General features: G+C 40.0%; 1 protein-coding gene across 1 annotated transcript in view; it reads left to right on the top strand.

Moving 5' to 3' along the window:
- The window catches only part of LOC121956509 (Na(+)/H(+) exchange regulatory cofactor NHE-RF1-like), a 36,291-nt gene extending 22,746 nt beyond the window's left edge, over positions 1–13,545 (top strand). The window contains exons 3-6 of the mRNA XM_042504766.1: positions 3,772–3,925; positions 8,077–8,120; positions 12,050–12,169; positions 12,266–13,545. Of these exons, the coding sequence (XP_042360700.1) occupies positions 3,772–3,925; positions 8,077–8,120; positions 12,050–12,169; positions 12,266–12,403 (456 nt within the window). The 3' untranslated portion in view covers positions 12,404–13,545. The remainder of the gene's footprint in view (positions 1–3,771; positions 3,926–8,076; positions 8,121–12,049; positions 12,170–12,265) is intronic.
- Positions 13,546–25,517: the final 11,972 nt, after the last annotated feature.

Raw genomic sequence — 25,517 nt, 5'->3', positions numbered from 1 at the left:
CTTAGTACCTGATTACAGTTACACAAAAATATCCATCCTGATTAGTCTGCCACACTTCCGCTCTAAGCAGCCTGTAGTGACGTTTTCACTGGGATAAAAATAGAGAAGAATGGTGTGTAATCAGGCCTCACCTACACCTAAACAGTAATGACAAAGAAATCCTGTTTGCTCTTTATTGGAACAAAGAGCACGACTTTCTTTTCATGTCCTAAATGTAACCTTGTAGTTGTATTATTGCCATTAATGACAAATGCTCAATATTACGTCTTAGAATATATATATTAAGACCTTTTTTTTTTTTTTTTTTTACTATTTTAGGATGGAGCGTAAAAACAACAAGGCGCAAGTTTGAAGGATTGGTTACATTAAAAAATTGTGTTATTTTAAAACAGAAAAGCAGCGACAGAATGTATCAAAGTGCAGTTTTTCACGTACTGTACCGACAGAGCGGCTCCATTACTATTATTTTTTGTCTTTTATTAGGGGTCGACTGATATTGGTTTTTCAGGGCTGATACCGATAATTAGTACTTAATGAGATGGAAAACCAATATTTGGAACCAATATGCATTTACAATAAAAATGAAAAAAATTCTGTTGAAATATAGAATTTGAAATATAACAAACTTCAACACAAAACTTTAAATGCCTTTAGCAAATGTTTAATAAAAACTGAAATTTTCAACATCACATACAGCAGGTTCTGTGCAACATTTTTTAAATAAAGTTCAGAAAATTTAAATTAAAAATGACTGAATAAAAAAGCTCCCTGAGGTTTTACGAAGTAAAAGTTCCTCCCACGCTGACACTTTCTTTGCATGTATTGCAGACTGCCTTCTCTGTTGTTGGTTTAGTGTAATATGCACACTTTTTCATCATTAAAATAAAACGCAGATACAGATAATTAGCAAAATGCCAAATATTGTCCCCGGTTATCAGCCAGACCAATAATCTGTCGACCCGTAGTTTTTATACTATGTATAGCTTTCCAGCAGTGTTTCTTATGTATTCAAATCCAAAAGCTCAAATTCTGGTTAAAGTTTGCTTGTTTTAGGTTGCATTTGAACTAAATCCAGCGTTTGGTGAGTAGCCACAGGGTAGTGCATCACTTAATGGCCCGTTTGTTGTGCAGAGAAGAATTTCCCCATCACAGTGACCGAGTATTTGTCTCGTGTAAATTAGTTTTTAACATTGTCTTTAAAGATCTGGAGAATTCCTTTTGATTATCATTATCACTAACAAAGTACACAGAGGCTGTTAAGTCGTAATTTACCACATGCATACATATAAACTAACCGATTAAAGCAGCGGTAGATCAGCAACTCACGTGTTCTGAGAGGTAAAATTACTGTCTTTGTCAAGGGAGTCTGGTAGCTTTGAATTTAGTGATAACAGCTTCGTTTTTTTGTCAGAAATGTCTGTCTGATGGAAAGGTAAAGCAGTGAGCACTGACTATGAATAAGAACCTCATATAGCCCCACTCAAAAAGAAAAAAACCTCAGAAGTGGTCAGCTCTTTTCCCAAAGTTAACTGTGTGTTCAGAGGAATGTGATGTGAGCTAACAGCCGCTGTGTGGGGTCCTAAATCCCCCAGAGGACTGTCACTGTGAGCAGTCACACTGGAATAATCAGCTTCTTAACTGGTCTGGGGTCTGCTCTGCTCTTTTAATGTACACTGGCTGACAGAGAGAGAAAAACTAAAATTACAGCGTAAATTACTGCAATTTCCAAATTACAGAAGTTCAGCTGTTTGTGGGATGCTCAAAATAAACTTTGTATTATACACTTCTGCTGAAATAAGCAAGTGTATAAAAATGTTTGTTCAAGGGAAAATTCACCCAGAAAATTAAAAATACGTACTTTTCTCTCATATCTGTAGTGCTATTTATTAGTCTAGTCTTTATTAGTCTTGCATTACCATCTCGAGAGACAGTCAGACTTTTAGGCCTGCCGCAGACCACATGTCTGCATTTTATTGTCCTCTAATAGATTTTACAACCACAAAGCCCCGTGGTGGTGATATCATACAACCAACCATACTTCCACTCATTATTTAGCCAGCAGAAGCAACCCACAATGACCGTGTCTGACTCATTCATACGTTATTTAACACATGGTTAAATCAGAGCGGCGGCATGTCCACTGATGTGGACTATCATACACGCCTTCCTTCACTCCCTAAGTGAAATGAAAAGGAAGAATCAGAGAAGAAAGAGGACAGAAAGAGGACAGAGGGATTAAAGGTCCCACAGAGATTTGGGGTCTGTTTGAGAGTCTATAGCGAGGGGTTTCCAGTCCCCCAGAGGGCCCCAGACAGCCACACCACCCACTGAGGAGTGAGGCTTTGTGGGGAGCGGACAGCCATTGTTACTGCTGTTACTGGCCGAGCAGCTATTGTCCAGCTTCCTCTGTGGGACTGGCTTAGACATGCAGGTCCACCCTATGACCTAAACACACACACACACACACACAGAGACATTTCTCACATGCTTTCCCATGGTGATTTTATCCCAGAACACTCAGCTGGTGCGGGAGGCAGCCACCTGACATGTGAATTACTGTATACCACAGAGTAAAGTGCCACCAAGTACCACGTAACATGTACACATGGTGCATAAAAGTTGATTTAAAGATCCCGTGTGTAGGATTTAGGCGGATATATTGGCAGATATGGAGTACAATATGATAAGAATGTTTACTGTATAATCACCTCAAAATAAGAATGATATATATGTATATAAGTATATATTTTATATGTGAAATGGATTTATTCTGTGTTTTTAGGACTATACCCAACTCAGAATTACATCAGTCAAATAAGATTTGGCTGTTCACTTTGAATATTCAGTGATTTTCTTTGTTTCATATAAAGTTTTAAAGTTTAACCAGACATTGAGTTTGACAGTGACATTCATGTAAACATGCAAACAGTGCTAACGATGGTTCAGATGTGTGCAACAACATTTTTTCTGACACTAGATATCAAACAAGAGATTGTTGTATTAACTCGCTGTGAGCTGTAAATTCACCACTTCTAAGCAGAGGAGAGAAGACAGTATCATCGCTGTCATCTCCTCCTCTGTGCCGCTGCATCGTGTCCGCACCTCTCTGCACCAAAGAGTAGTGTTGGTCAAGAGTGCTCGCTCTGCGACAAAATCTGCGTACCAAAAAGCCCCCAGAAGTACACGGCACATCACTCTGGCAAGCAAAGCAAACAAAACGACTGATCAACTTGAAGCAATCTCAGTTGACTGAGGGGTCTCTGACTGGGTCTGTTTGTTTCGGAAAGAAAGAGACCTCTGCAGATAATTTCGGCTCATGATAAAGACCTCTTAAACAATGGACACAGAAGGAATTCTGACCTGAAGTTTCATCTGGTTGCAATTTGCAATCCTGACTACTGTATCCTTCTGTTCCTTTAAAGGATACATTAAAACAAAAACAATCATAATGTTCAGTATTGAGGAATTTATGTAGTTTGTTTTGTAAGCTGGTGGTTGAAAAAATGTGTGTGTGTGTGTGTCTGTATGTTTGTGCATGTGTACGTGCGTGGACACACAGGATTTCCTGCCCTGGAGCCTCTGGCAGACAAAGTGATAATACTGAGAAAGAAATCCTTGACAGTGATAAAACCGTTTGTTCGCATCTGTGTGGGAACAAAGACAAGACAGTCCCAAAGAAAAAGACATAAAAATAGCAGCTCTCTATTATTTTGAGGGATTTCCAGCCATGTTTAAAATAAAGAATTAAAATAATCTCTTTTTTCCCTCCAGGTCAACGGTCTGTCAATAGAGGGAAAGACACATTCAGAAGTCGTAGCTGCTATTAAAGCAGGCGGGAGTGAGACGCGTCTGCTGGTGGTGGACCTCGACACCGACGCCTTCTTTAAGAAATGCAGAGTGACCCCGACCTCCGACCACGTCACCGGTGAGAGGACACACACGTAACAACGTTACCATCACTAAAATGCCGAACAAGTTCAAATGCAGTCTGGCAAAGGACGCAGTGAATGACGGCAATTAGCTCGTAACATTTCACTCCAGGATCATTGTCAGTCGCAGTTATAAACATGTTGTAGAAACGCCTCCTCCTGTCCTCCTCTCAACTCCAGCAGATTAAAGGTCTGTCACACAGTGTCTTGGCTCCTCTCTCCTCCTTTAATACTTTCTATCTGTCTTTGTCTCACTCTCTCACAGCTCTTCTCCTTTTCTTTCTCTCTCTCTGCCAACAAACGTAGACAGAGACGGAGACGCTGAGACACTTCCTGCCCCCCCCACCTCCACATGTTGATGCCCCGTGGAGAACGTTAATCTTTTAGACATAAATAGATCAGATCAGACAGATCAGAGTGGGATCGCACTGAGTAACTGTGTGTTTGTAAAGGATTAGATGCAGGACACTTTCTCAAGCAAAAGTTTAACATAACATTTTAACTTGATACTCAAAAAATATTTTTTTAAGAAATGTGCAGTTTTTATGAACTCTTCAACTGCATCTCGTGGCCTTCATCAGCAGATGGAGTTTATTCGGTTGTCATGGAGAAGTTTTCCAGAATACTTTCAGTAAGAGGACCCTTTTGTCAACTGATATTTCTAACATCAATAGAAGGAAACATGACTTTAGGGGCTATCTTTTTGCTGCTTCCACACGTGGATGGGTTACTGAATGGGCCTACGTGGCACAGGCTCAGGGGCCAAAGTATGAGGGGGCCCCTGGCCTTCACCGGCAAAATGTCAGTTGAAAGATTAACACATAGCAACTCTGAAGAGACTTAAAATGGCCACAAAAAGATGCAGAGGAACTGCAAACAGACAGAAAATGACTAGAAAAAATGGCAAAACAACCACAAATAGACACAAAACAACCTCAAGAAGACACAAATTGACTACTAAGACACAAAAAACGACCAAAAAATTTACAGGATTGTCTCAATAAGACACAAAAACCACTTCAAAAAACCCCAAACGACATGAAAATGATACTAAACAACCACAAGCACACATATGACTACAAAGAGGAGCTGAATGACAAAAAAACTACAAAATTACCTCATAGAGACACAGAGAGACCACAAAGAGATGCAGAGGAACAGCAAAGAGACACAAAATAACTAAAAAAATGGGCAGAAAAACCACAGAGATGTGAAACCACCACGTAAGCTGTGAGTCTTGCTCCTGTATAGGAGAGGTGGTGGGGCCCTTTGCCTATCTGTACCCAAGGGCCCATTGTCTCATAGTCCGCCCATGTCTCCACTAAAGGTCAGATATTGTCGTCCCAGGAGCTGGTTGGGGTTCAGTGCCTTGCTCAGAGACATTTTTAGGTGCTACAGGTCCTGGTTATATCTACCATGGCCCCCAGGGGGAGGTCTGCTACAGTCTGTGGTTTCTGCACTCGAGGGCCGCCCCTCTGCACAAAAAGATCCTCAGAGAGGCGGTGTGTGTGTGTGTGTGTGTGTGTGTGTGCACTGTTCTCAGCCAAATGTCTGAGTGCCACTCTGCACCACAAGACCCCTCATGTAAACATGCTGCCGCGAGCTGTTGCCATGGCAACAGACGGTGAGCGGGGTGGAAAGATGCTGCCCTCTGTATCCAGAGCAGAAGGAATAGATTTGTACTTCTGCTGATTTCCAGTCCTTCCAGTTGATTATTAATAAATCAGTGGAGGCATGTGAATGACTTGTCCTGTTCTGGGTACTCTTGTGCAATGAACCACATCAGGGCAAAAGAGAAACATAACTTCCTTTACTGACTACTTTTACATGCTTATTCCAAAAAACACATTATTCCCACTAAGCTGTTTACATGGCTAATGAGAGAATTTTTACATGCAGCTGTGCATACTCTGATTAACATGATGTCAATCACGTTAAGATATGGTAAAGTGTCACTTTTGCAAGGATTTTTTAAAAAGTTTTCAGACCTTGTTCAGCCATGCAAATACAGAATCCATCTTTCACCTTCTTTAAAAAGGTCAGTGCTGCAATAATTGTGCATATTGAAAAACCTGTTGATATCCATCTTCCATATATTCAAGACGTTGTCTTGAAAACTTATATTTTGCTCTTTGTTTTGGCCTCTCATCGATATGCAAACAGTTTTTAAAACAGCTTTTAATGTGCAGAATCTTAGTCGACTTGTTGGTCGCCAGCTGATGATTCGAAATCTAAGGCTTTCAGGGCATAATAGTTAGTCTTAGTGTTATTAGTGTGCATGTAAATGTACCAGTAATGGAGATGGTTCATAGTTTCCTGGACTCTCCAACCCTCCAGTGTTTCAGTCCAGGATTTAAAATAATAACTCCCTCCAGGGGAGAGATTCCAGTGAGGTGTTTCCCAGGTAACTGCCTGCACTTCACTCGCTGCCCACTCAGAGGGCACCTGCCCACAGTGACTCTCAACGTCAACACACTCACACAGCCTCTCTCCGAGCCGCCCGGCCGGCCAGCAGCTTTGTTTGGTTTCCAAGGCGCTCGCTCCAAGTGGCCTCTCAGCCTGGAGCTGGGACCTGGAGAGGCTCCTCTCTGAGTCAGGGACACACATGCACACACACAAACACACACAGCAGAGACCTGAGAAGGACTCGGATCTAAGATTAACTCTGGAGGACCAGCTGCTAGCTCTAGTAATAATCATCATTAGGTAAAAACAGTTTGGGACTGTGCAGAGGATCAGAGAGATGGAAGGTAAGAGATGTGTCGGACCTCTGTGAGGATGTCTTTCTGAAGGTATCGCCTCTCAAATGTGAAGTTTGTGTTGAAACATGGATATATATTTGGGCTGGGATGATATACTTATCTCCTGATTCAGTATTATCTCAGCACGGGGGTGACGATTCAATATGCCTACTGATTTTTAAGTACTGTGATTCATTTTACAACTATTGTAATTCGATGTTATGATTAATTGTTCACTTTTTAATTAACACTACACCACTGGAAAAGTTGATTCATATGCCTCTAGAGACTTTATATCATGACACATTTTCAAAAGCACACATCACATGTAGTTTAATCCAGCAGCATCATATACTGCATACAAAAAATTACAAAAAATAATTGTTTTTATGTTCTTAACTATTTTGTGTCCTTTCTCTGTGGTGCTATATTAAAGAAACTTAACTTACTTAGTTACCTACTTATAAAATATAAATGTATAGAATAATAAGAAAAACATATTTTTTTATGTAAATTGCTACATTTAGCTGTTGCTGCTCATCAAGCTTCTGGTGTTTATCATACATTGATTTACTTTTGTCAACTGTCACAATATCAACATTCGCTCTTTTTAAACAGTGGTTGCGCTTTTTGGCTGCCATGAAGTCCTTTCTGTATGCTGCCTTTGATTTTTTTACACAGAACCAAATGATAGCAGCATCGTGGCGCTCCTGTGTGATTTTAGACAGCATGCAGCATCGAGGAAGGACTAGAGGGGTGATCTGTAACATAACAGTTTAAGCATCTAGTGTGACGTATAACATATGCATCTGCAGTGTTTCCTAATTCCTAATAACAATGGCATAATATAACAATGAACTGGTGCAAACCACAGTGCCAGGGTTCACTGCAGGATGGATCTAATCTAAATCCATTTTTTATTATTTTTGGGGGGAATTTTGTCTTTATTCGATATGACAGATAGCATGAAAGGGGGAAAGAGAGGGGATGACATGCAGCAAAGGGCTGAGGTTGGAATCAAACTCATGACCGCTGCAGCAAGGACTCAGCCTTTGTACATGGGGCACCCAGTCGCCCCATTTAAAAAAAATTAAAAATTGCAAGGATATGTTCAGCTATCTGTTATGTGGAGGGTCTGAGGAGGAGGTATAGAGGACCAGGAGGAGCATCATCTCATAGAAGATGAACCACGTGTGAATAATAGATGACCTGCTCATACCTGCGCTATGTAATAGAGTAGGTGTAGGTGGAATGAAAGGTGAGCTGCAGAGAGACTCTTGATCTAGCAGAGTGGAGCTGATGGTGCTGGACGACTGCAGGTATCATGACATCAGCCCTGAGAGACAGCAAAAGAGTCGCATTATGAGGTCCAATGACTGATTCTTGTGCTATTTCTGTGCCTGCAGGTCCGCTGCCTGAGCTTGCCGTTAATGGAGGGATGGAGGAGAAGGTAAGATCACATCAGCAGCAGACGAATACAGGATGACACTTAAAAAGTGTAGAGCTATCATCTGGTTTGGAGTTATGCTTTAGAGTGAAGCCAAGAGTGGTATTTGATCTTTAAAGTGTGTGAAGAGCCGTCAGTCTCCAACAGCTGCAACTTCCCTCTTCTCTAACAAAGCCTCTCCTTCCTGACACACGGGAGGAGGACAATAATAGTTGAGCTTTGACTCCTCTGTAGCTCTTGATGAGGGGCAGAAAGTAATTAAGGCCGAGGTCAAACTGTGTTTTTTAAAGTTACGTGCAGCATTTTGGTGTTCAGTTGTAGTTCACCACATCAGAGAGCTGAGAGGCTGCTGGTAAAGTGAGTAATTAATCACAGAGATGTGTGTGGAGCGGACTTTCCTGTGATTGTCTAAAACGCTCTCGCGTTCATTGTGTGGTGCTGTGTGGAAAACCGCACCCAGCTAGTACTCGATTAACTCTGAGTTACTTGAAAGTGTATGACCAAGAACGGATTGTGTATACAAAATAAAAATCGTCCAGTGGATGAAGTGGCTCAACCCACTGTTTATTGTATAAAAGGTATATAAAACTAGAAACTAGAGGCGTGAAGAATGTAGCAGCTTCATATTAATACTGCCAAAGTATTTGGGCGTAGTCTCTATGAGTCCACTTACTGTTGGAGGTAACGTGCTCAAAGACTTAAAAGAATAGTTTTACGTTTTGTTAAATATGTTTTTTCGCTTTCTTGTTGAGAGTTAGATGAGAAGATGAACAAGGTTTAGTTCCCATGCAAGCAAAAATGATTGCAATATGTCCTAATGTATTGCTCCTTTTCTACTGACAAAAAAAAAAAAGTCTGGCTTATTTTATTTAATAGGAAAGGTTACAATCAGCATTCACTCAAGACAAATCACTCCGCCATAGTCATGTGTATGTATCGTCTCCGCTAATTTTAGCTCCTTTATCGTCAAGATGTAATAATGTGCCATCAGAAAATACTTTTCATTTCTGTCCTAGTAGCACTCGATCATCATTTAAAAGTTAGTCTGCATTGAGTTTGAAAGCGAGAATGAATCATTTGGACATTTAAAATAAGAAATAACATAAAAAATTTTCACCGACCTCCATGATGCTTGCAACTGTTTACTAACCCAGTTTACTTGGTTTCTCATGCCTTCAAATGTAACACACCAGAAGAAAAACCAATACTGAAAACTCATCTGCTTCAGAGGTGTGTACACGGCTCTGGTGTACTGGAAATGAGAAAGCAATTTATCGTTTAATTTTAACGGGTTTTCCCACATTTAAAAGCAAAATGCATACTCCCGCTAATTTAAGCAGAAATTGGGTATATGAGAGACAGATGTTTGATATCCCCAACCATCTGGGTGTCTTACAAAGAGGCTAAGAAGAGGAGAAGTCATAGCATAATATTGCATCAAGCCCAAAGTCAAGCAAATGATGCGATAATAAAATAGAGCTCTCTGAAAAAAACAGAGCTGAATGGGATAAAGTATCGTCTTTTAACAGGCAGGGAAGTTACTGCTCTCAGCCAAGAAATAGTCCATCACAAACAGCCCTATAAAAAGCCAAACTGTTGCTTTCATCAGGGCTGGCTCTACCCAATTTGGTGCCCTAGGCGCCCTAACCCTAACCCGCACCTCCGCACCCAATAACGACACATCACGTGCTCACACATAATTTAGGAACATATCACTGTTTATTTATTTGTAATGTTAATATATATATTTTTTTCTAGACAGAAAACACTAAGTGAGGGCCCCAGTGGGCATAGAAAATTATTATTTTATTATTATTTTCCCTCGAGGCCATGGGGGACTGGCGGCGTGGCGGCGCCCCTCCAGCAGATGGCGCCCTAGGCGACCGCCTATATCGCAAATGCCAAGAGCCGGCCCTGGCTTTCATACTTTGTTTTTTTGCGGATAACACCAACGACTTATAACAAGTTAATTAGTGATTTTTAGAGTTGCTGGTAGGAGGATATTATTAAATTCAGACAGAGTCAGCTATCTGGTAACCCTGTTTTCAGCTGCTGCTGTCTGTAGGTTCATATTTACAGCAGAGATTGAAGTGTGGTATCATTGAACCGTCTCCCAGAAAGAGAATAAGCCTATTTACATAAAATGTCATCTTAAGTTTTGATATCCTGCACTATATATCCCAACAAAAACACAAACTCTACATGTGTGTGTTTTCTAACGTCACAGTAATGCTTTTTGAGGGTCTCTCAGGTTACCCGAGTGTCTCATTCCCAGGTGGACACACTACACTTGTATGTAAATGAGTTTTGATAAGACAGAGATAATCCCACACTCGTATGAAAAACACCAACTAAAAGGAACCACTGTGTCGACCGTGGCCGCCTTCCGCTCAGGCGTTTGGCCAAATATGCAAAGTGAAGGCCGACCCAGGCTTCCCGTTACTGGGACTGTAAGTGCAGCAGTGAAGTCCCATGTTCCACATATTGTTGCGTAACAGACGCTCGTAAAAGGGTTGAAGAGTTGTGAGGGAGGGGTGGTGCCAGAGGTCAGGGAGAAGTCGAGTGTGAGGTAAAAGATGGCCTTTAAAGAGTGGTCGGATAAAAGTCCTTGAGTATGAGACACTGACACTGACAGCTTAAATGCCTCATCCTGCAACCTTTGCAACTTTTTCAAACTGCCACTAAACTCTCAGGAAATAATCTGAATGAGATGAGTCACACACACAGGAAGAGAAGCAGGGAGAGTTTCTCTCGTTTCACCAGTCATCACTCTCACAAAACACATTTTATAGCGCCCAAATACATTCAAAGGAAAGCCCAGAGATGTGCTGAATACCTCTGATTTGGGAGTCCCACATCACTAATTTAGCAGATGTGTTTGAGGGTAAAATTGCTGAAAATGAAACTCAGAAAAACTCAGACTTTTTTTTGTACACATGATCCCCAGTATTTTTCTTTTTTTTAAACTAATAATGTGTTAGAGAAACATTTAATCAGAGTCTATGAAGTTTCACGGTAAAAAGAAAAAACAACTCAAGTCCAAGGTTGCCCCCCTGTGGTGAGGACTGGTACTGCATCAGTGGTGGGAAAAATAATTCTAGTTTCCCAATCCCATGTAAAGGTTGATAATGTTAATAATGTCTGTATTTTTAAGGGGGAACACACAAAAAATAGCCCACAATTTCAAAATTTACCAGGTAGATATCCCTTTACTTAATCAGGAGAAACAAACTGAAAGCAAGGGGTTTTTTTGCAACTCAATCAAGAGAGGTTTTACAATAAATAGTATAAAATCAGCATTTTTTTGAAATCTAATCAAATTGGTTTGTTTTGTAAAAAGAAAAGGCAGAGAGTAACTTGACAAGAAATGTCCCAAATATTGCAAGAAATTAGTAAAAGGTGACAAGAAAAAGACCTAAAAATTATTATTTTAAAGGGGGAAATTAATTAATATTTAAATTATGTTCGGAAAAAATATAGTTTTTTTTTTTTTTTCAATTTTCAGGCAGTTTGCATGTAACTTTTTACTCATTTCTTGCTCATTTTTGGGCTAAATCTGAAGCTTATTCCACCTGTGTGGAGCATTGTAGGTAAATGCAGTTTACCCCAGATCTTGTGAATCCCTTATTTCTAAGTCTTAAAAGTGATGATGAATAAGATTGTAGCTTTGTAAATTAATAAAAGGATGCATTGAGGATGCAATAATGTCAGTAAATCTAAAAAAACAAAACTATTATACACAGCATCGAGAGGCTTGGAGGCAGGGGCAGAAGCATGTAAATTACATCCTCATGGTCAAGCACTTATAAAAAATGTTGTCTGAAGAATCTTCAACCAGTGCATGAATAAAATATGTTTTCACCTGTAGTGTATCCCCTCAATGATTTGTTTGTATGGTCACATGATGCTGATTATGATATTTGTGTTGCCAGGTGAACGGCAGAAGGGCCAAAGAGGCAGAGAGGGACTCAAAGCTGTCAGTCAGTCCTTCTCCATCCAATGCCTCCTCTAACACCTCGCTCACAACCCCGCCAGCAAACACCCCACCTGAGGTACGTCTCAGGAAATATCCTGCAGCAACAACCTTATTTGACTTCCAAAAACGATTAACAATTTTTCCGCTGTTTTTTATCACTTTTATCACGCAGGGTTTGATGGTGGACGCCATCCCAGCGCTAAACTTGTCCCTGCAGCAGGTCAAAGAGCTCGCCCATCAGAAACGCTCCAACAAGAGAGCCCCGCCCATGGACTGGACCAAGAAAAATGAACTCTTCAGCAACCTATAGGCTCACCTCACACACCCATACACACTCATACACATACACACACACACTCTGATTTATAGTGATTCTTACAAAAGAGACTTTTTTTTTATTTTCATGACATTAAAAATTTAACTTTTGGCATCAGACAAATCATTCTGTAAAATATAGTCTTCTCTTTTATTATTACTCTTCATGTTATTATAACGCAGATCTTATATAATGTGCTACTAACAATGAAAGATGCATATGCCAATGAAAGAGAACTGGACCATGTTGAAAATGTGTGTGTGTGTGTGTGTGCGGACCCTGACAGTCCCTGCTGGCCAGAGTCTGGTGCCTGTGGAAACGAGGAGGAGTTGATCTTATGACCCTCCTCCTCCTCCTCTTCCTCCTCCTCCTCTGTCTGCTCATCTGTCTTTAAAAAGTTTCTCCTAACATTTCAAACATCGTAGTGTCTTCAACAGGAGTTTAAGCAGCCCGACAATCAATCTATCAAATATTATTTTGTAGGAATCAGACATCTGCCAGAATGTTTTTTTATTTTGAAGATTACAGTTTTCGTGTTAAATCCCTTTTTGTGATATTTCTAAAAACTATATTATCTCAAAATATGGTCACTTTCCTCAAATACTAACATGACTTTTCTTTATGATGGCTTTAAACTGGAAGGAAATGTGTTTCAAAGATGGTTCTCTTATATTATATGTACATATATCATATTTCATGTATATTTTTTACATTTTTGACCTAAATTCAACAAGAAATTCATTTTTTTCTTGCTACAATACTGTCCATTTATCTATACTCTGTCTGAATACATGAATATTTTATTAAATGTGAACTACAGTTTATTTGAATAACTTATACCGTCCTCACTTTGCCATCATGGCCCCTCAGCTCACATTTTAAGCGTAACATGGAATATTTGTATTGCTCCTGGAGAAATGAGATTTTTACACATTTCTATCACTGTCTTAAAAAATACAATTATGTAACTTTAAGATGATATATTTCTAAGCGAATGTCTGTGCTTCACTAGATTTTATGCATTTGTCCAGTGTTGATAATAGTGATGATTTTTCATGAATGATTGAATTATATGAAGATTTTTGTAGCTCGTGTAAGAGGCGATTTATATACTGTAATAAATCATCATCACAGCAGCATCCACTGAGGCTGGTTTTTATTCAGTTTTGCTAGAAACAAATAACTCCGCCAGTGTTGTTAAGCTGTTTGCTGGTTTTTCTATTGAAACTCACACCAACATTTTTGAGTGTGTGACAATCCCCTAAAGGTTGATGCTGTAACATCTTTGGCGTATGAATTAGTGGGAAGAATGTTTTTCATAAATAAACTAGAGAGGAAAATATTAAAATAATGATGCATTGTATCAGTACTTGCTAAATAACACGCAGCATTAAATTTATGTAATATATCAACTTTTGGCAAACACCAGATTTGTTGTATGTTATTATGGAGTGGACACTTAAACAATTCTGAAATCTGTGGTTTTAGTTAAGGCACGGAAACACCCAGTTATGGTGATAAAAATAAGTCATATTTAGGCTTAACTGGTTTTCTTCGCACTGATCCAGCAGGAAACATGGAAATGTCTCGGTACACTCGTCGACAACACTTATTATATTACAATATTCAAAATCTTAGACAAAATCCATTTTCATATTCAACTCAATCGCCAAAACAATTGTATGTTTTTGCAAATTCCTGATATGTAAAATTTGCATGTTGTTATGTAGTGGATAAGATAAAACTTTCAGCAATGCTGTGATCAACCTGTGGTTAGGTTTGGAAACAAAAAACTTTTTGTTTATGCAAAAGTTTATGTTTTGGATTAAAATACATACACACATACATAAGTTTCAGGGGCAAAACCTGTACTTGAAAAACAGCAATGTCTTGGTGGAAAACAACAGCTTTTCATGGTACTATACACACTGGAAAAGCAGCAATATGTTGCTAAAAAACAACCTACATTTGGTGGCTAAAAAGCCAATGGAAACACAGCCACGACTCTCTCAGGCATCTTACCTGAGTGTCACACCATCCACCATCTCATCACCCTAACAGTGACTCATACTGCATCACTTTAGAAATGCTGATATGAAACATGTGAAACATAGACAACATATTCACGGTTAACAAAAATGTAAAATACCAACATTTTCTTCTGGCAACTTAGTGAATTGGTTATACTGAATATGCAATTAAAAGCATTGCACCAGGAGAATAAATCTGCACATTAACTAGTGCCATAATACAGAAAACTGCCCTTAAATAATTTAAACAACTGATATGAACACTCTGCAAAGAATGACCAGTGCAGCAAGTTTGTACTTTACTGTGTGTGCATGTCTGTGCAGATTTGCATCAAAGCAGCAGTGATCAATATTTGTATATCAGCAATGGATCACTTGAAAGGTCAGTTTTGACGATGAAGCTGCCTGGAAGTGATAAATGTGTTCACAGCTTGTTTGCACTGCCTCCCAGTGACCAAAAATCTCAGTTACTACAGGTGTAAAGTGTCAACATTTACCCTCGCAGGACAGAAAACTGCTGCCCTTCTCTCTCTGAGACCTTTTGACTCTCCCGTCCATCAGGGGCGAAACACTGATCTGTGGTCAGAGATGCAACAAATTTTATCCCATTGAGAGCAGTGCAGCAGCTGTGTTCTAACATCTGTTATCCACTAAGGTTTTTCTTTAAAACCACATCAGAAATGGCCTGTTCAAATTGTTTTATCTGTTATTTTAAGGTTGCAAAAAGAGAAGAAGTAACAATCAGCTGTGTATCTAAAAACTTCTTTGCATTTATTTAACCCTTTGAAATGTGGAGCTACAGCCTTAGCTAGTTGGTTAGATTTCTTTCAAAAACATGGGAAAAAGGCAATGAGCAATTTGATAGAAAAACCTCCACATATTGCAAGAAATTAGTAGATTTAGAGAATTATTTTTAAAAGCTAGGGGGGAAATGACAAAAGGTAGGGGAAACTACATTTTTAATTATCATTACTACATGTTTAAAATTATGCTACAAAAATTAGAATTAGAATTAGAATTTTAAGCACTTTTTTAAGATCATTTCCTTTGCTTATTTTCTTATTTTATTTATTCATATATTTATTTATTTACAGATTTTCATGTAATTTTCTTGTACATTTCTGTTTACCTCTGTTTATCTCTTGCCATTTTTTTGTTATTTCTGTTTTCACTGCTTTTTTTTTATAAGAAATCAAGACACTTTTCAGATTTTCAAAGAGTTAATGCCTACTTGTCTGTAAAACCAGAACCACATGGACCAGTTTCAGTTTAAGTAATTCCATAAATCTGACCCCGTTAATGTAAGACATTACTCTTAATATCAGCCTCCTCACACAGATCATTTAACTGCAAAACTGAAAAACATCACCACCCATTCTGACCCTTAACTTCCTGACATATCCGGTGTTTTTGTCATATTTTAAGCCCTCAGGTGCTGTTGATGTGTATTTTTCACAGGGCTGGTGCTTGCAGTAGAGTGTCTGTGCTGCTCTACATGTCACTCTGTCTCCAGCAGCTGTCTCCCTCTAATGGCCTCGACCTTTCTGCTCCTCCGCTCTCCTCTCAGCCCTGGCATCACAATCACAGCTCACTGTCACACTCTGGTCTGCTCCCTCTGTGGCCCTGCAGGATAATTATCACAATTGGACTTTATGACGGTGACGGACATCAGGGGGGAAATGGGATGAAATGGTGATTTGGCAAAGGAAGATAATGATGGAGGTTGTTATAATTGGCTATTATGAGAGTCCTGTTAAAGATGCTGCAGTGTGATTATGATAATAGCTGCAAGGTTTATGTTCAGAGGTGTGAGTGCTATAAAGGCGTCAAAGATAATGATGATGACATTTGTTATTGATTAACAGACTGTTGGTCTTTTGCTGCCAATTTGTAACCTTTCATGTGCAAATTTAAGAAAAGAACGTTGAGACAGTGGTTTGTTAGCTTAGCTTGGCACAGATGACAGATTTAAAGGGGAATTACACCAATTTTACTCATCAAAGTCTGTTCACATTTGTTGTAGAGTACTGCTACTAAAAAAGTTGTAAAAAGCATTTTGTTTGCAGACACATAATGCAAACATTTTCTTCTGGCGACTGGGTTGCTTTCTGAGCACTGATCACCCATTTTTAACAGTAAGTAACAGTAAGTGCACTGCATGCATTTTTCATACAGTTTATCGCTGGCATGTATAATTTTCTTGACGTCTCAGTGAGTCATTGCACTCTGAATCTTAATGTAATTTATAACTCGACACTCAGTTTCCTCACAACAGCTTCCCATCTCTCCTCTGTGCTGCATTAGCACGGAGCCGCGATCATGATGATGACATGAAGGAGGATGGGGGATGGTGACGTTGATAATTAAGATGATGAAGGGCAGGTGCAGGTCGTGCGCTGGACCTTCACAGCTTAGGTGCAAACACAGCCGGTTGCTAGGCAACGGTGTTCGCCGGGGGGTCCTTGTAAGGGCTGGAGCGGGGGTGAGACAAGGGGTCGACACAACTCTACCTTCAAACCCCTCAGCATGCTAAAAATAAACCCGGTGTGTGTGTGTGTGTGTGTGTGTGTGTGTGTGTGTGTGTGTGAGTGTGTGTGTGCAGAAAGCACCATGGAGAAAATGGCAGACAAAAACAGAGATGCATGGAATAAGTGACATCAACTGTACAGAGAAGTTTTGGGGAAGGTGAAAGAAGCCAATGAGTGAAGGCTGAGTCTGACGCATTAGGCGAGCTGTGCGTAAGGCGGCTGTAATACGAGCTTCTTTCTGTGTGTCTTCTCTGAGAAAACTTCATCCCCTTCTGCCTTCCTCATGCACACACACACACATGCACGCACGCACACACACACCGCCCATCTCCTTTTATAAAAATACCCAAGGACAATCCTCACTATTAATAGGAAGTGTTGTCAACTGGCTCTGGAGAAATGAGACCTTCTGTTCAGCTAACTATTTTTGCGGTCCTTTGTAGCCGTGACCCCTTACACAGTCAATTACATTCATTTTCCAGACTATTGAAAACCGGTTTCATGCATAACAAATTCCTCTTTTCAATAGAAAAACTCAAGAAACACCCGCGAAAAAAAATGTTTATGAACACCTTGATTTTTTCTTGCATTAAAATATTTAATCTGCTCTCTGTTTTATTTTCCTTAAAAGCTCATTGTTTCACAGGCTCCCACAGAGAATAGTTGCAGAGCAGCAGTGATGGACTCAGTGTTATATTATTTACTTGGCTCCTCTTTCAGCACTGGGCTCTTTTGGTTCCAGCTCTGGAGCGGTAATCGAGCTCCGCGCATACTGCAGGTGATTTATGGGCCCCGGGGTCTGCCCTCAGCTATACTCTGACTGTTACAATCTGACTGCATGGTCAGGAATATGCATCCAGAGTAGAAATTCTTTAAAAAAAGGTCTATTTTTGAGTCAATGCATGCACACTCTGACATAAGTGAGATGGTTGTTCGCTGATGTAGCGTCCTCCATGAGCCATTTGTCATGAGATCTGATGAAACTGCTTGGACATGACAGAATTTTAATATCATTAAAATTGCATTAACAAACATCTCAACAGGATATACTCTTGGACCAATTTAGTTTTGGCAGATATTGTCTGTTATATTTTGTGGTTTAAATTTCTGTTTCACAGCTTTAAAACTTAAGTTAAATTTGCTATGACTGCCATTTCATCACAGAAATATGACGATTAAAAGTATAACAAGTATACAAAAATATCCATCATCTGATAAAATCGTTAACGCTCAGAAAACTTGCGCTCTGAGTCTGATGCATTTCATTGATATTTCATGTTGAAAGAAATTAAGCAATACGAGAGAAAATAAAACAATGGGTCCTTAATTTGAGACAAATGGTAACTAACAAAAGCTTCTTTTTTCTCACTTGTGGCCGTCACATTTTGTCCGCTGAAACGACAGACATCACTGACAGAAATCACCAACTGTAGCTGATAATGCTAATGTAAGCTTCTTGAGTTGGTTAACTACGTTTCTATGTGACTTTTTGATGATCAAAGCTGACTTTCTCCAAAAATAACAAGTTATAAATGAATATGTGCAGTAGTGTTTCTCCTGCTGGCTCTGCCCGTAAATTCTCACTTGGCTCATAGACTTTACATTTCGATGACATCACAGCTTTTTAAATATTTTTTCGTCTAAAGAACGTTTTTTACAAAATATAAAGCCCCCCAATTAATAATACAGAATCATAATTGCCCTTGTTTGCAGTTTGAGGTGTCCTGTCTACAGTTTTATAAATACCACTGGGAAAAATCGGAAGGCTAAGCGCATTTCTGGAGGGCCTGTTCCCAGGTAAAAGGTTAGCACCCTGACCAGCTGAGGATCCACGCAGAAGACATGGAAATAAAGTGCTCTTGAAGTGAAGGTTCTCGTAAAATAACAGTTATATTAACAAAACACTGCGTAGCTACTTACACTCTTGGACAAGTGAGAAACAGGTTCGTAGCAGCTTACATCAGCAAAGAAAAAACTGTTCAGCTCTTTTCATTCTGTCTTGTGTTTTTGGTTTTGGAGAGACTAAAAAAGACAAGTTACTACCCTCCAAACTTTTAATACATGACGCATCTTTCTTAGTACAGTGAGGAAATCCAAAGACAGCGCTGCCGTCTGTAGTTAAGGCTGCTAAGCTATGATTGGACTGTTGGAGGGAGGGGTTTGGTGAGCAGCCAGCTGCATCTTTAACGTCTTGTAAGAGGACATGACCCTCTAGGAAACAAAACGTGAATACACTGTGTGTGTGTGTGTGTGTGTGTGTGTGTGTGTGTGTGTGTTATGTCACTTGTGTAATTATTGGAAAAAAATGACGCCACTTTAGCAATAATCCCTCAACATCTCTACAGGGACAATTAATGTATCCTCCTATTGATGATTGCAGATATTGTGTGTTTGTGTGTGTTTGTGTGTGTGTGTGTGTGTGCGTGTGCATGTTTGTGTGTGTGTGTATACCCAGGAATAGGGCTTGGTTTGGGACAGCACTTAAAGCTTAACACCATTCCAGTTAAACACCTGTCAGACACACACACACACACACACATTTTTGAATGTGCACTCCAACTTGGATGCCCACACACACACACACACACACACACACACACACACACACACACACACACACCTGTCTGATGCATACCATACCGCTGTCTGTCCGTCTGTCTCACACTCACACTTGGACATACTGTGACACACTCAGAAATGTTGACACTTGTGTCTACAAGGTCACTTTTCTATAATCTCTCACATGGCTGCTTGTTTTTCTGATAACTGCCTGAATCCATAACGCCAGCAGACGTTGTGTGCGCATGCCACGTTTTTTGTCAGAAGAAATATCAATTGATAAAAGCTGCTTATCAAATGCAATTGAGCCTGCAGCTGCAGCATCTTTCAGCCCTCCTCATCCCTTTACCAAGCCGCTGTTTTCACTCTGTTTTCATCCTCTGAACTGCCCACAAGGCTAAACAAAGAGTCGGCTGCAGCTGGTCATGAAAAACAAAACAAAACAAGCAAAGACGGTAATAAATGCCCTCTTGTCCTCCACGTCTCTTTCTTCTTCATAGTGGACTCCCTCCATTTTGCTCAACACTCATCTATCATCCTGTCATCACTGCCATTTCTCCAGCCCATGAGCACCCAGTCATTCCCAGCCGGCCCGCGCTCCGGCCCGTATATGGCGGGGCCATCCGGCAGGGGAGCCACAGGGTTAAATATACTCTGAAGCTCTGAGAATGCAAAACTCCTTCAGCTAACCTGCCAGAGAGAGCTGCACCGAGGAGCAGAGGGGGGTCCACCACACACAATGGGCACAGGGGCTCATTGTCTCATTAGCATAAGTGTTTTCTGCAACAGTTCTTGTAAAATGGAGCCAGGAATGTTAAAACTCTTCATTTACTTTCACTCAGACATCTGAACAAATAATAAAATAACAGAGATACTCGTATTTGGAAAGTAAAAGCCAACAGACTTGATTTTTCTGCATTAAATCACAACAAAAGGCAAAGATGCAAATACACTTTTAGACAAACTACATTTTTTTCAAGGAAGTAAGGTTTTCAAGGAAAATATTAACAACATAAATTCTAATGTTGCCAGTATTTCCTTTACATTTCTGGTATGTAGCTTCATGCACTGGTGCCCCCCAGAAATGTTTTATAGGGCACAACAAAAAACCATAACTGGTTTGAGGAATTTGATTACACTATCATGAGAAGGCTGGTTGTACTTTTCCTTAAGACAAATATTTAGCTTTAATTTGAAGGAGTACATTGATCGTAAGGAACAAAAGTTTAGAAAAGTTGGAGATTTGTGGGTATCTGCAGAACCCATTTTCATTGGGATATCTTACAGTGAGAATTCAAGGGACCCTTTAGAAAATGACCATGCCAGTTGCTCCTTTGCCAAAAGTTAGCCTTACTTTGAAGCATTTTTTAGTCCTCTGTCCGACAAGTGATGCCTTAGATTCTCTAGTATCGCAAGATACCACTTTGGCCCTAGATTAAAAATAAGGACCTCTGTTGGGCTCGGACAGTAATGCTGTGGGGGCCACTATTAATATCTAATACTTTCCAATACATTTCATTATATTGAATATATCACATTTAACATATCACATTCTCCATGACATACACGCCCTCTTTGCAGAGTCAGAACCAGAATTTTAGAAATACAATTTAATAATTTATCTATTTCAATTTTTCCAATTTTATATATATATAAATTTGACTTTTCTATCGCTGTCTTTTTTTATTTCAAACGTGGTCAAAATGATGATTTCAAGCCCTGTCCGTACTGCCGTGAATAACATACAGTAAAAAATGCTGATGCATTTATTTTATAATTATTTTGTTGGTCTACAAGTTGTAAAATGTGAAGTTGAAGAATGTAAACTTGTTAAAAACCTTTTTTTTCTCCAAAAATCAGGAGCTCAGGAGCTCAGTTGTTGCAGGAATATTTCTGCAATGCAGGCTTTAATATCGCATGCAACATCCCTACAGGAACATCGCTGCAATGTGGCGGTAACGTCACAATTGCAGGGACATAATGTATTTGAAAGGTCATTTCCGTTAAGAAATGTATGTTTGATATCAATAGTTGAATCTAATTTGAAGTGTCTGTAATTTGAAACAACAGCAAACCCAGACACATATTCACACTTCATGAGAAGACATAACAAGTTATAAATCACGGAGATTTGAATGTGTAATGGAAGCAGTGTAGTATCTGGTACTGAGCCGTTTATTGATGTCACATGTCTTATAAAAGACTGGACTGGCCTCTGTAAACAAGACGTGTTGGCTCGGCTTTATTGCAAAGCCCAAGCCGATCTTCTGGGGAGGAAGTGGCTCTTAATCAGTTTCTCGTCTCTCCTTGGACCAGAGCGAAGAAAGAGGGGGGTCCTCCCTCAGTCTGAGAAGTGGTGACATAACAGAGCAACACGAGAGGCTGGAGTGTGTCCTCACTTTATGTTCTCAGGGACACACTCACTTAAGGGGTGCCCGGCCCTGGTTTACTTCCAGTTACAGTTTTCGGGGCACGTGGCAGCAAAGTGATGAAGTGGATGCAGAAGAGGACAAGAATCATGAGCTGGTGAAACGGATAACCGGAAGATTTCAGCCAAGAGATTGCTAAAATGGCAGCAGATAGGAATATATTCACACGTCTGAGAAACAATGGTTACCATTATAATAGAGAGCAGAGTTTCACATTTTGAATTTAGGTTTGCAAATCAGAAAAAAAAGAGTGAGCAACTCGAGTACACAAGTTTTTGTTTAGCTTAACTTAAATTGCTCCAGCAATATTGTTTTGCTTTAATTAATCCTTTTCTTTCCTTTTTCTTTTTGTTATCTTATTTTATGGGGGTGGGGGTGTCCCTTTATTTGATATGACAGATAGAGTGAAAGGGGGAGTGAGAAGAGATGACATGCAGCAAAGGGCCGAGGGCAGATCGAACCTGCGGCTGCTGCGGCAAGGACAAAGCTTTTGTACATGGGGAGGCCGTTGTACCACGTGAGCTACTGGGCGCCCCTAAATAATCCTTTTCAAACAAATAAAATCACATTTTTTTCTATGAAATCATTAGTGAATAAAGCTAATTGGTGGCTACATTAACAGTACATGCACATAAATGGATTAGTTGTCTGCATAGAGCCATACTGTAATGCCTTGTTCACACTAAAAAACTACACTGTGTCCAGCCACATTGCTGCCGAGTCACAATTCAAGTGTTGCTCAAGTTCTCGCTGATGGAGGGATGTTGCAAAGGTTTGTGTGTGTCTGCTTCTTGCAACAAAGCACCTTGACTGAACACCATCTAGAGCTTTTATTTGATCACATTTCACCTTCATGTAACCTTCAAGTCTTGGTGCAGCATCTAGGGGGGTCCTCGCCTGCAGGGTGTCACATTCTTAAACCTCCCTGAAAGAACACCGAAATTCTGCCATTGTGTCATAACTGCCTGCCCACATGCCCACTGCACTATTTATACTGGAGGAACACAACTGCTGCTATAGGTACAATTACAGTGGGGCACTTCAAACCCCAGCTGCCCTGCCTCAGCTAATAATACAATGTGCTATATGCACTATATGCTCTACCTACACACACACACACACACACACACACACACACTGCTGCTACTTTTGGCCCTCATCATCCTCCCTCAAAGTGCTTCCTGTATCTATCACAGTGATGAGCAGCCACAGGCAGGCAGTCCTGACGTGCCCGCCTCCCACACTGAGCCGCCTGCCAACAAGGTCTCACACACACGCTGGTTACATCACGACTGAGCTTGTCCCCATCCCAGCTCCAAATCATTACGCACATAATCATTTCAGTGGGACGGAGAATGTGGACGTCCACTGTCACAGCCGTAAAAACGAGCAAACAAAAAGGCAAGAAGATAAATAGGTGACAACCATGAAACTGAAGGTTTTTTTACTTTATCTTTTGCACTTTTATTAGCCCATCACAGGTCCCTTAAACAGTTTTGAAAACATATTTTATGTCTATGCAATTTAAAAAAAATCTTCCAAGGGGGCGCTGTAACACATTTGTTTACAGTGCTCTATTGTTTTCTTGTACTTCAGTACTTTAAGTTTTGCAATGGTCAGGTCTTAAAATTAATGTAAGGTCTGTTCGTCAATTAATTGATCAACAAAGTAAAACTCTGCAACTATTTTGATAATGTATTCATCCCTTAGGTAGTTTTTTTTTTTTTTGGCAAAAATCCACAAAATTTAGCTTCTCCAATGTGTGGATTTTTGGTTTCATCTTACTGTAAAGTGACTCTCTTGGTTTTGGACTGTTGATCAAACAAAACAAGACATTTGACGATGTCATCTTGGACGATTCCCCTCAGATCTTGTTTTTTTTCTGACATAGTCCATACAAGTGACTGAGAAAAAATCTTTAGATTTATTGATAATGATCATTAATCTTGCCAGCAACTCAAACTACAAGACTGAGTAGGCTGATTTAAAGCGAAGAAATTCAGTTTTAAGGACACCAGGAAAAGAGGATAAAATTTGGCACCTATGGCCATGACACATACATAAACATCCAAATAAAAATAATGAACTCTTTTCTTCTAAATTTGCTTTCTTTAAAGAAAAATGGACAGTAATACAGTTGAATCTTCTTGAGCGTATGATACGCTATGAAGTAAAATTTTGAACAGACTAGAGAGCACTGAGTTGTCGACAGCAGAGGACGTCCTCTCTTGTGTCTCATGATATCCCAGGACTTAAATATCCTTAAGTCAACAATCACAACAGGAAACATGACAACAAGTCGACCCTCTGAGCGATGGCACCTTGAAAACATCGGCTTACAGGAAGGACTCCTTACTTCAGCCAAGGAGAGCTAACTGTTTTAATGGTGGACTGATAATGTCAGTCGAATAATACACCTGGATAAGCACATTATGGTTGAGGTCGGGGAAGTGAAACTATTTTTATTTGTGTCTTTGTGTCTTTTTGAATTATAATCCCATCACAAGAAGTGATGATGTGCATGACACACACAATCATTCTTTCCGAGTAATGATCCCAAACTAGTGTTTCAAGGATTGTCTGCTCACTGTGCAAGAACACCGGTGTGTGTGTGTGTGTGTGTGTGTGTGTGTGTGTGTGTGTGTGTGTGTGTGTGTGTGTGTTGCTCGGGTGGTGCAGCATTATCACCGCTGTGTTTTATTAGCATTAGAGCACAGTGCTTAGGATGAGCCGCAGTAACCTGATTCCAAAGGGAGATTGAGCTAAATGTCAGTGAGCCACCTTGAGCTTTGCACTGCTTCAGCCGGCCCGCAACAGCACCGCGGGTCAGAGGGGAAACACACAGCGGAGCGGTTTAAAGACAGACTGTATACCCTGGAGGAGGACAGGCGCAAATGTTGGAGCGGATAGAGGGAAGAAACTACAAAGAGAAAGGTGGTGAACCTGCAGACTTCAGCTAAAGAGTGAGAAAAGACTGATGATGAAGAGTGGTCAGTTTACAGTGTTTCAGAAAATCACCTTTTCATTAAATGATAAACAAGTGCTAATCTGGAGTAGCTGCGACAACGTATGTGCATGCATCTCCGCTTTTTTTCCAATTGGCATGAACACAAGCAAAATTTCCTCAAAATCTTTGGCACGACCCATTTGAACATAATGGAAGTAACTCCCGTTGTCCCATAAGCATTGGTGCAAGTATTATCTACAGTAATCAAAAAATGTTAAACTTTTACGTACGCATTTTAGCTCACTGTGTTCTACGGGGCATTTTAGTGTCTTTCAGCTCATTGTTTAGCTGCCCGGCCTGCAACTCTAATGTTGTCTTTTACTCTCTGTGGTCTCATAGTTCAGTTTTTCGGCTGCAGGTTCAGACAGGGGTTATATTTAGCGATGCATGAAGCCCTCATCATGAACATGCACATGCACTTTGGACCTTTTGGTCACACAATATAACATGCTGGAATGAGACGAAGGGGCTAAAGGTTACTAAGACCTGACAGCTCAAGAGTTTTTCTATTTTACTACGTCATTAAGAAAGGGTTGAGTTAAAACGGTTTCAACA

Source organism: Plectropomus leopardus, chromosome 17, assembly GCF_008729295.1.
Source record: "Plectropomus leopardus isolate mb chromosome 17, YSFRI_Pleo_2.0, whole genome shotgun sequence".
NCBI lineage: Eukaryota > Metazoa > Chordata > Actinopteri > Perciformes > Serranidae > Plectropomus > Plectropomus leopardus.
This window is presented reverse-complemented; position numbering and strand designations above follow the sequence as displayed.